Source organism: Bombus flavifrons, chromosome 8 (genome assembly GCF_040668555.2).
Source record: "Bombus flavifrons isolate JBK064 chromosome 8, iyBomFlav1_principal, whole genome shotgun sequence".
NCBI classification, from domain to species: Eukaryota; Metazoa; Arthropoda; class Insecta; order Hymenoptera; family Apidae; genus Bombus; species Bombus flavifrons.
In genome coordinates, this window is record NC_138449.1 from 6,940,797 (window position 1) to 6,953,154 (window position 12,358).

Genomic DNA, 12,358 nt, shown 5'->3' on the forward strand with positions numbered 1-12,358 from the left:
TTCCCTCGTTCTAATCCACTGATCCTATATGTAAAATCAATTATTTTATTTAGTTTGAAACAAACAAATAGCATAAATAATTATTACAAGTCGCTTAAGAAACAATTCGAAATATATCTATATTAGACAATTGAGCAGTTTTATTTACTCTGTAAGTGTACATGGAATTAATAAACATATGTACACGTATATTTGATTTTGTATGATAAGAACAGAGAGTCGCGTGGGTAATAGTATTTCAACTAGTTGACCGTCTAATTGATTGATTGTCCAGACGCCAGTTGCTTTATTCTCGCAATATCCGCTTTCGGAAGTATCTCTTTGCAAGCGTTTAACATATAGCGTCTTTAAAAGTATACTCAAATAGAAAAAGGTTTCTAAAGACTTTACACGTCAATTACCCCTTATCTTTAAATATTTTTATTGTTTGTCGAAAGCAACTGTAAAACATTTATTCAAACATTGCTCATTGATTTCAAAGTTATTAATATTTTTTAAGCATTTACTATAAATTCTTTCTAAGAGAATGTAACGTTATGTTCAAATATCTGTATATAACTTATATAATTCAAATGAACCGAGAACTAACATTCTTCGTTAAAGTCATATGTTCTTTTTAAAATTGCACAGAAAGAACTTGAACATGTTCAAATGTTCTTCAATTGTTAATAAAATAGAGAAACCTGAGAAAATGTAAAGCGGGGTATAAATAAGGATATGCTCTAAGGTAGGGGTATAGTATAATAAAAATTTGATGTAGAAAATGTATATGGGAAACCTTAATAATTTTTAAGTTAAGATATAATTTCTGTATTAATTTATTATATTACATGATTGTTTCTTAATGTTATGTTATGCGAAACGCGGGGGATCTTTACTCCCCCTTAGAAAGAAATCAAGGAAAGGGACTCTCTCTTTGTCAGTACTCTCGCCTTGTTAGTCAGCGAGATGACGCGTAAAGGAGCACTTCCTGTGTTATCGTTGTCGTACTTGTTTATATTCTGTGTTGCAATATTCGAAAGAAACGCTTTTGCATCTATCGAAATTAACGAAGATACGGAGATCATAGAGAAGAAACGCATCGAAGGATGTATCGAGTGTGGTGATTATAGGTAATTATTAGGATTAGAAATACGTTTATTTGGATGAATTATATTCTGTGTCCTAATTTATATTTACTTTACAAACATGGTTAATTTTAATGCTGATTTTTTAATGGAAGGTAAAAATGTCAAAGTGATATAACATACATGGAGAGACAAGCTATAGTTATGATGCGAGGACATTGAACTTGATAGTTTAGCATTGATATAATAAATTGCAACTTATAAACTATTATTGTATTACGTTTAGATTAAATACAAAGATAATCATCGTCGATTTTTTACTGGACTACAAAATATATTAATATATTATTTGGATAAGACGAATAGGACATAAAATCATTAAAAATAAAAAGTATAAAGTTTCGACATTTCTTCGACAGATACTACTTTTCGAAAAATTTGTTCTTGTGACATAAATCGATTGTAAATTCTTTTATTTAATCTTGTAAATGTAAATTTTGAAAAGATTTGTTTATATATAGGTGTCCTGGAGATTTTGGAAAATGTTTATTAGGTTCTGTTCTCGACCCATGTAAATGTTGTGCAACTGGCATATGTGCTCGATTGGATGGCGAACCTTGTTGGAATTCTAGTATACCTGGATTGCCTTCGAAACGTCGTAACGATGGTCTATGTGCAAGAAATTATGAGTGCAAGTTAAGGTCGGACCTCCGGAAAGAGGTATATTTATATGAAATATTATCTAGCTAATTTCTAATAAAATATCGTATCTCATTTTTTGTTTTAAAGCAGAACCATTTTTCTTGTATCATCGTTACAGAAGAAAGACTTTCTGCCTTGTTCGTTAAGCAGATACAGAAATGGCGGATGTCGATTTTATTCATAAGTAGGGCGTGGAAAGCAATGATACGTACTACTGAATTCGTAGAGAAACATTATCAAATTGTATCACTACTGACTGTAAAAGCTATCAATGTATTTTAGCACTTAGAATGTTGTAATTTCATAAAAGAAAACTTAATACTTTTTCACGCAGAATGACAAGAAGGTTTTAATGCACGCAATTTTCTAAAATATATGTACATACATTACGGACAATTGTAACATGAGTATAATTGCGAAAATTAAATTTTTTTTTACCTATTCTCTACCTTCACACCTCTTCTCTAACATACATTTTCTAAATCAAAAAATAGGTGTGGAATATTTCAGTTGCGGAATCATTCTGTAGAAAAGAGTTAGAGAATAAATTTGTATCTTTAGAACACTCATTTAAATTAATATGATTTCTAATTATATATAGGACGAACCAGAAGCCACTTGCGTTTGTATGGAACAAACTCCGGCGTGTGGTAATGATAATAAAACGTACACAACACCCTGTGCGCTGCATGAAGAGGCAATGAGACGGAAACGTTCATCTTCCTTGACGTTACAGCATCTTGGTCCGTGTCAAAGCCGTCCCTGGATTTTATCTCCTTTAGAAGATGTTTTATCAGTGTTTGGCCAACGATTAGCACTAAATTGTGAAGCGAAAGGCTTTCCTGTTCCCGATATTTTTTGGGAATTTCATGCAGCAGATGGGAGGAAAGTCTTAAAACTGCCAGGTACGCTTTTAATAACATAGTTATAATTTATAAATACATTGTTTAGTTCAATAATTATAATTTATAAATACATTATTTAGTTCGATTAAATGTATCTATTAAGACAAGTGATAATTTACAATTTGTATGTGGATAGGTGAAGCCCAAGGAGCGACAGTTCATAGCAGCGTCGGTCCGGAACCTCTTATGCGAACATCATGGATGCAATTACCTCGTGTCACCAAAGAGTATGTTGGAATGTATCACTGCATTGCCAAAAATTCGTGGGGTGAAGCTAGTAGTGCATCTTTTGTTTCTATGTCGGAACACTAAATGTGTTCTTTTTTTTATACGTATGTCAGAATTTGTAAAAGTTAAATAAATTACAGGAATGCTTGTTAAAAACAAAGTATTTTGTGAACATTAATTTAGTTATCTATATGTGAAGAATTACTGTAATTCATAGAATTATTTGACTATTTACTATAGAAAATTTTTATCGATACAGTCCTACCTTATTATAGTGTTACTGAAATTTCAAAATGTTTTGCATAACAGACATAATATCACAAAAAGATTTCTATAAGTTAGTATTTTTATACGTATTTATATTTGACAAATTTTTCATTTCATATTTCTGTACGGTTTGTTGACCTAGGTGAATTTTTTATTCTTTTTATATGAAACTTTTAATGTATCATAAAACAGCAAACTGTCCACCTTTAGTTTCACAATTACCAGGAGGTGCTGAGCAGGATAAATTACGGTGTCAATTTCTCGTCGTGTCATTCACTAACAAGAATGAAGACTCAACTTTTTTGGCTGTGTGAAGACTTTTTTGGTTGTAAGGAGTTCTTTTGCAGGGATTTATCTACCGGACAAGCTACTGCTGCCTACTCAATAGAACAGGTTCGTATTTTGTGTAATACAGTCCAATATACATAGATATACATTAAACTACATATCTGACTATAAAAAATCTTAGAGTTGAAAAGTTGTGTTGTTATAATGACATGAACATATGTATGCGCATAATGTATACACATATGGGCAAGTAAGTTAATTAATCAATGTATAAATAAAAAAGTAGTATATTTATTGAGATTAATAACAACAATTTAATTTTTCAAATATTTATACCGTTTAATCAATTAGAACTTTCATAAGCATTAAGTACTGATTGCAAAAATTGAAAATACATTATGCAGAAATACAGAAATATGAATGAATTATCCGGTGAAATATATCTAATCTTTATTGCCATCCTTCTTCGGGTTCGGGTGGTGGTGGTGGTGGTGGTCTGGAAATGAATTGTTTTATTATTACGATGGATATAATCTAGCTGAATATACTTTCCTCTATTAATTTGATATTTACGTAATATTTACTTATACAAGCTTATATTTATAAATATTACGTATTATATTGGCTTCAATAAATTACTATACACATTACTATATATTTGTGACTTTTGAGTATGATTGCATGGCGATAAAACTATTCCTATAAAGCTATTCTTCACTGAGTTATATGTAAAATATATTAGTACTTGGATGAATGATTGTGAATTGGATTCGTGTAATCACTCAACTGTATGGATGAGATAAAGCAAGTAGCAAGTTATGTTCAAACTTAGTAAAAGAATAAAGTCTACCAATAAGAAGGCCATACTACAATAGTAAGATTGGAAAATAACTCAGACATACAATGTACAATATATCTTTAATATAAATCTTTCATATTTGTCACTTACATATTTTTTTAAACAATACTAAACTTAAACGAATCCTTACTTATAGAAAATTTAAATAATTTTTTACATTTTGAAAGGGTATTAGCTATATAATTATGTAATTCATATCAATGGAAATATTGTTTTTAACTGAAATGTATGCTTACTCGGGTGTATTCCAATTTTCTTGTTCGTTGGTTTCGGTCGGAGGATCTGCTCTGAAATTAAAAAAACATAATTATTGTGTAGTACATATTATATATTAGCATAATAAATGTACTTAATGAAATTTCTAAAATAATTAGTTATTTGGAATTTTTAATATCTTTGAATAATTTTTAATTAATCTATAAATTTGCCCATAAATATGTATCTTAAAATAAGTTCTTCTAAAATACTCTTTCTATCTATTTATTTCGTTACCTTTTAAAACTTTTTAAATCTTCCATACACAATGTGCATAATGTCATAAATTAATCAAAATACTTACCAAAATATCAAACAGAAAATTTTTGGTACTTACGATCTTGTGGATATAAGAGTAGCGTCTTTTGTAACAGATGGAAATTTTTTATATATCAAAGACAAAATATGAGCAGTTGGTGTACTTGCTATCATAATAACTATGCATAAAAACGTAGCAAACCAGTATCCACTCTGAGAAGTTAAAAAAGAGTAAACTCTTATTCGAATAATATTTTGAAGCATATTTATAATATTTTCCAACATATACGTACCAAATTACCTAAAAAATGACTACATAGTAAAAGTTTAATTCCTTCTACGACGTCCCAAAGCGGTCGGCACTTTGCTACTCCATTACCCATTTCGGACAATACATGGAATCTCCATTGATCTAAATAATTAGCTAGTCGATCTGTGTAAAGCTTTGTTTTCTGTACAAAAAGTATAATATTCGTAATACGGTGTTCAATCAAATAAACGAAAGTGTCTTCTGTCTTTCTAACTCAACTTAACATTTTTATCTAGAACTATATTTTAACCCTTTGCACTCAAGGAATTTTTCGGCCGGGCGTAGCAGCTACTCCGGATGATTTAGCGTATACGTGACGCGTGTCTTACAGCTAGTGTAAAATGATTTCATATACAAATTAACTTACAAAAACATTATATTCTAATAATTTATCTATATTTACATCTTTGAAAATATGATTTTGTAATATTAATTTCTGTATTTTTTGTATGATAACTTATAAAACATTCACGAAAATGCATTCTTGATATAATTAATCTCATTTTGCAACAGTTCAAAATCAAGCTCATCTTCATTTGAGCTAATTTCACTTCCGAAAATCGCTTTTTTAGGGTTTCTAAACTATAATACTTTTGCCATGATTGTCGAATCCGAACTAACGTTGGAGATGTTGTTTCAATACCATAGTTGAACCATAGTTTCGGTGGGATATGGGATTAAATATTTTATCTCCATTTTAAAGTCTAACACTTTACACTTCCTAACAAAGAAACAAACAGCTAACGAACCAATTTACGAAACAATATTGCACTCTCATCAATTGGAGACGTTGAAATCTAGCATAAACTGGGACTATCGTCTCTCGCTCGCTACTGGAGTTGCAATACGGAATGCCGTGGTGACTGAAAGTCACCTCTCGAGTGCAAAGGGTTAAGATTATTTTTACAATATAGATAATTAGTAGAACTTATGGTTGATTATTTTGAGACTGTTAGGTAGATGATACATTTACACTGTACATGTGAATGTGTGTGTAAGCATCAGCGGGCGTCTAGGTCTGAGCTGAGACAAAAGACGGTTGGAAGCCGTTAAAAGAATGTGGTAGAGTTGGTCAAAAACAAGCGTGCGTGCAAGAAGGTTATCGAGGTCTCCAAAGTGTAATATACAGGGTGGTTGGTAACTGGTGGTACAAGCGGAAAGGGGGTGATTCTACGCGAAAAAAGAAGTCGAAAATATAGAATAAAAATTTTTCGTTTGAGGCTTTGTTTTCGAGAAAATTGGCTTTGAATTTTCGCTTGGTACGCGTGCACTTTATCATATCTTGTTATAACGGATCTCACTGTAGATCGTTGTCTCGATGGAAAAATTAAAAAAAAAAAAATTAAAAAAAAAAATTTTTATTCTATATTTTCGATCACCCCCTTTCCGCTTGTACCACCAGTTACCAACTACCCTGTATATGTGTAGTTGTTGTGTGTGAAATAAAGTAAACTATTTGTATTTCCGAATCCTCTCTATACCTTAACTACATTGGTTATTACAAAATTTTAAATTTTATTTCGAGTCGGCAAGTCAAATAATACGTACCAATTGAGCAATCTTATCTCCTTGATTATCAATATAATATTGAATAGTCTTCAAATTAGTAAGCGACTGATTAACCTGTTGTCGTAATGGTTGCACTTGCAATTCTAATGCAGCGAGTTTATATAACAATGCGTCCTGTAATTTCATTAAAGGTTTCACTCGCCTTAGAGTCAAATCTTGCATATTTATTACAATAGTTTCCAAGCTTCTGGCTGTCAATCTGTCGCTCATTTGTTCGGTAACTTTGTCCAGTTGATCTGACATTGCTTCCAAATCTTTATTTAATATTCTTCCTTGAATCTAATGGCAAATAATACTTCAAAAAATTTAAATTATCTATAGAAAGTATTAATCAAGGATTTACTATACCATAATCCTATGTTCTGTTAAATTCAAGGCACAAGCATATAATAAATTATGTAGTTGCTGTCGCAAATATGGCGTAAATATTTTTAAAGTTTTCAATTCAACCTTAATTTTTAATATAATTCTGGTAAAGCTTGACCAAGTCCAATATGCAGTAAGTTGTTCTAACTTCATTGTACTTCCTAATCCAAAAGCTGGATATGCGGGCTCGTTTTCTCGACATTTTCTGTAATTGCAGATTATTAATTATTTTGTAAATCAATGCATCAATTTATATATTGTTAAAATTTCCTAGAACATTATTTATATAATTAACTAGAATATTATTTTATGGGTAACTTCTCTTATTAGTTGTACTATTTACAATAAAATTATTGATACGATAAATTTTCATTTCTAATATATATAAAAAAAAAATCAATCGACTTACTCGAATAGATCTTTCAAAGATACGCTTAATCTTTTTCCTAAGAATATTCGAGTTTCCAAGATAGCTTGCATTGTACTATAATTCGGATCATGAAGGGGACGGCAGATTAACATTTCTGTATGACTCGATAACATCAAAGTCATTAGAAAAACTGCCCATAATATAATTGAGATGAAACAAGACATAAATACACCACTGAAATGTAAAAGTTGCAATCGATACTTCACAATTCATAATTTTGCTGTTTGATTGATGTAAGAAAGGAAGGAAAAATAAAAGATAATTAAGTACAGTTACACTTTTTTATTCTCTATGAGAGAGTATTAACCTTAATAGTCTTTATGTTTCTCTAAGGTATAATGACTCACAAAAAAAGTATATCTTACCGAGAAATATCTCCCATATTTCATTAAAATGTGTGTGTATGTGTGTGTACAAATGGAAATTATTTTATAATCTAGTATTATTTACACTGTAATATTACTAAGAGAATAAATGCACTAAATTTAATTAAATGTAGCATACTCACCATAAAAGTGTAAGTCGTACTTTATCTTCAGAAGAACCACAACGACAAGAAAGAGCTCCTAACAATAATAGCCAGACAATTAAGATACATAGAACGGCACCTATAAAATATAAATAAAAGCCACAGTATTTTATTCATTTACTACTATAGTTATTTTATATTTCTTTTATTCTTTTTTCATTTGCTCTTCTCATAAACAATATCTTTTATATATAAATTCCTGTCTCTTTCTATCGTTATATCTATACATATTCTTTAAAAAAAATTTAATTTTAGAAGATATATACATATGTACATATAATTTAAGGAAATATATTACTTACCAATACCTATAAGCCATCTGACATGTTCGAAGACTATTATGTATGGTGTCGTATAATCCACTAGATGCCTTGCAAATTCTAATTGTTTAACGAGCTCGGAATTGCTTGCTTCCATATTTCGTGCTTCATCAAAGATTCTTGCACGCATTTTATTCACTTCGCGTCGAATTTCTGAAAGACGTTCCTTTTTATTTGATTATATCTTTCGCTGTATTTCCAAATGCAATTAAGATAATAAGGATATTATTAATAAATCATAAATTAATATTAAAAATTCAACCATAGACGTGCAATATACATATCTATTAACAGTATTTTTACTAATATTTGTGTTACCACAATCCTTCCATAAATTATTCCTACACTCACAGTTCGCATTGATGCTTAATATATACACTATTAACAAACATTTTTACTTACGATTTCGAACTTCTAAACTATTCCTCGCAATATGTTGTGGAATGTACATATACTCTCCTCGAGCTTGACGAATAGTTTCTGTAAAATTTTCTCGTTTCAAATCACGTAAACGCAGCAAATGATCATCTCTCAGAAACTATAAAAATACAAATACCGTTGTTATACATTTTGCATTGAGCGTACAATAGTATATACTAATTTTATAAGAGTGGATTCAATTTGCCTGATCTATCCGTAAAGCTAATCGCAATCCAAAAGAATCAATAATGGTACAAAGGGGACGATCGCGTCCGGTACAAGCTCTCAATATGCTTTCCAAATTTCGACGTAAATCATCAATTTCACGACTTAATTGCTTCCCAAGACTACGAATATTTTCACCATCGCTTAATAAAGATTCAACATTGCTTGAAATTTTATAGCTGGCTGAAATATAATAATATTATAATGATAACTAATGTGTACAATATGTTTGTCACAACCACGTCGTTATAAACATGCAAAATCGGACGTGGTCATATCCATTTCACTAATTAAAGTGTCAGTCATAATAAGAGAACTGATTTTACTTTTACTTTACTTTTTCTATTCTACTTTTATTAATTTCACTATTTTGACGTTTAAAATAGGTACATTACGAATACTCTAGACATAGTTCTCTTACCATTTGCGAGATCTACAAGCATATTTAATGTGTTATCTAGTCCTGTTTCAGTGGATAATTCATTCTGCACTGGCTTTCCTAATAATTCTTCTATATCTGCAATAAATAAACATATTTTTATTTTACATAAATACGTAATATTTCCGCTTTTGCGGTAGATAATTTGCCTTGTACATCATTAAAATTCCATAATAATTCCACATGACTGATAAACTGATAAAAATACGTAAGAAGATAATTAGAATTTGAACAATATCGTGTTTATAGAGATGTCAAAGCGCTTGACAATTCGTATTGCGATTAGTGACTATAATAGATTTCACGGATATCGGCTGGACTGAGTCATTTTTCGAGCAGTAGTTTAAAGGGAAATCGACGTCTACCTTTTGAACGCTTGTCGCGTGATTGAGCGCTTGGCGCATTGTACTAAGGAGAATGCAGCTCAATTCCGCTTGTGAGGTAGTCATGCGACATACTAGAGATTACTCCTCAGTCACTATCAGCGTTCAATATTCGCGAATTCCAACACAGTTACATCGTGCGTCACGCGCGACGTACATCGCTAAATGTTCTAATCGCGTCATTGCTAATTACAAAGTTCTAGGTTAAATACAAAATTCTAATTTTTATATCATTATAAAAATTAGATAATATAATTATATTTTTATATTAATTATATTTTATATTAACATTTTAAGAGCGAGTCAACTTATAACTCAATGTTCAAAACAATAATGTACAGAGTTTTCCAAAGTTTCGTATCCCTTTCATACATGTATTTCGTTTTTGGTCTTATGATTCTTTTTTAAATATTCCAATTTTCGCTTTATAAGGTTTTAAGATGGCAGATTTAACTATTTAAAAATACTAAAAAAAAGTTCGTATACACACACGAATATTAAAATCGCAACCTCTTTGCATGAAATACTTTTATACATCACGTGTGATTATATGCATGTATTTCTCACAATTTTCAATAATCAATAAAAAAATTGTAATATTTTGAAATTTTTGAATTGTATAAATATAAAATTTCATCACACAAAATCGACACGTGTCACTCATAATCAGTTAGGTGACGTTCCCCATCCGTGTTACTCGGTTAGGGTTGCAGAATAATAGGAGAGGGAGAGAGCGTGTGATTATCCAAGGAAGCGTTATGCAACAACAGATCATCGCTTTATGTAACATTTATATTTTATCATTAGTTATAAAGATTAATCATTTCCCATTTGTACGTCCATATATTTTCAGACATTCCTAATTTAAAATATTGTATTATGTACTAACATAATACGGTAATAAATTGCAGAATGAGATTAAATCAAATAAATGTTGTAAATTTGTAAGGTTTTTAAACAATCTATCACTGTTATTACTTTCTTAATATTCAAGTCATAGGTGGTTTAAATAAATGGATTTATTATAATTTAAAACGATCTATCCTATTTAATCAATAGATTACTTTGTTGATAAGATATTCTTACTAATCAGTACGTAACACGATAGGATCAGGCTTTGTACAATGACAAACGCACATAATACGATCCCCTGTATTGTTCACACTAACGAGCTCAATTTGCAGGACTGGTTAGCCTATTAACGACGATAGACCCATTATAAGATATTTAGTATCTCTATAGCTTTCATTACACGCACATGAATGTTCTAATTTCTCCGTTCATAGATGTCATTGTATAATATTACAAAAATTTTTTCGCATTTTTTTTATCTTCCGAAAATGTACCTAACGTCGTATTCAACTTCACATTTTTTAATTATATTTTTAAATTGTACACGATAATTTCCAGGATCTTCCATTTTAATTTTTCCATACAATTATCTCCCAAATTAATCTTTATCAGGAAAAATGTTTCAAATAAAATTTAATCTGTTTCTATGAGGGCGATCAATACCATTATTTTTAACGTTTATTGTATTATATAGAGAAACGATATTTGTAGGTACAACGTGGAAGAAAACAAAATTCTACTTACTGTCTAGATCTGCAAGAATTGCTTCGCTAGCCACATCTAGACTCCTTGAAAGGCATTTGCGTAGTTGAATCGTTGTGCTACTATGATAATCGTTTAAGTCTTGTAAGGCAGTTTCAACTACAATTGGAAATTGTTCCACGCTTGCAGATACTGTCTCATTACATACGATCATTGTAATCATGCCCAATCTAAAAATAAGTTAGACAGATTTATGAATACGTGTAAGCGAGTTTGTAGCAACGTTTTGAAGAAGTTATTAATTTAAAGAAAATGTATAAGTTAATTTTATTGTATTTTCTTATAGTGGATTTTCAAGTGTATACAAGAAATGTTGAAAAAAGCTTAAATGCTTAAATGCTTAAATGTTCAATTCTTGTTAATGGAAGATGCCTTTAATTTGTCGACATAAATGTCTCATCATGAATTGATCTATTGTTTCGTTTAAGTTCTCGGATCTTTAACAATTCTGAACATTTTATGAATTATTCGAGAAAGAAAGCTGGAATTTCGCACAATTTATTTTTCTTTTTTCGATTTTCAGCAAATATCATAAGTTTTGAAGACAAAAAGCGACAATTATGATTGCAATTTTTGTGCGATTTAAAATGAGATGAATCGTATTATAAAGTGATCTCTCGTAGTTTCTTATACCTGTTGCAGAACAACTTCTATCTAAAAATTTCACCATCAGTATTTGTAACAATGCTTACCCGAGTACACAAACAAAAAATGCCAGGAAAAATGTAAGCGCGCTAGGATGTTGACTCGGTTTGTAATCTTCTCTTATTGGACGACATGCAAGCCAAAGTTCAATTCCAGGTATTACACAGCACAAAATGCAGCACATACCAAGCACTGCCAGCAATGCTGTTTCCAGACGTATTGACTATTAACAATTAAACCAAATTAAAGAAAAAGTTTCATTATATACTTTGATAAAAT

General features: G+C 30.4%; 2 protein-coding genes across 2 annotated transcripts in view; one reads left to right on the top strand and one right to left on the bottom strand.

Moving 5' to 3' along the window:
- Positions 1–119: 119 nt before the first annotated feature.
- On the top strand, positions 120–3,070 carry LOC138182321 (insulin-like growth factor-binding protein-related protein 1). The gene is made up of 4 exons (XM_069118049.1): positions 120–1,112; positions 1,589–1,787; positions 2,371–2,674; positions 2,811–3,070. The coding sequence occupies exons 1-4, from the start codon at positions 949–951 to the stop codon at positions 2,984–2,986; spliced, it is 843 nt and encodes a 280-aa protein (XP_068974150.1). The 5' UTR covers positions 120–948; the 3' UTR covers positions 2,987–3,070.
- Positions 3,071–3,775: 705 nt separating this feature from the next.
- Positions 3,776–12,358, bottom strand: part of prom (prominin) — a 31,507-nt gene continuing 22,924 nt past the window's right edge. The window contains exons 4-17 of the mRNA XM_069118657.1: positions 12,127–12,302; positions 11,417–11,604; positions 9,420–9,515; positions 8,979–9,181; positions 8,756–8,891; positions 8,336–8,506; positions 8,013–8,112; positions 7,484–7,678; positions 7,057–7,279; positions 6,688–6,987; positions 5,123–5,281; positions 4,909–5,042; positions 4,553–4,603; positions 3,776–3,953 (exon numbers count right to left, since the gene is read on the bottom strand). Of these exons, the coding sequence (XP_068974758.1) occupies positions 3,908–3,953; positions 4,553–4,603; positions 4,909–5,042; positions 5,123–5,281; positions 6,688–6,987; positions 7,057–7,279; positions 7,484–7,678; positions 8,013–8,112; positions 8,336–8,506; positions 8,756–8,891; positions 8,979–9,181; positions 9,420–9,515; positions 11,417–11,604; positions 12,127–12,302 (2,178 nt within the window). The 3' untranslated portion in view covers positions 3,776–3,907. The remainder of the gene's footprint in view (positions 3,954–4,552; positions 4,604–4,908; positions 5,043–5,122; positions 5,282–6,687; positions 6,988–7,056; positions 7,280–7,483; positions 7,679–8,012; positions 8,113–8,335; positions 8,507–8,755; positions 8,892–8,978; positions 9,182–9,419; positions 9,516–11,416; positions 11,605–12,126; positions 12,303–12,358) is intronic.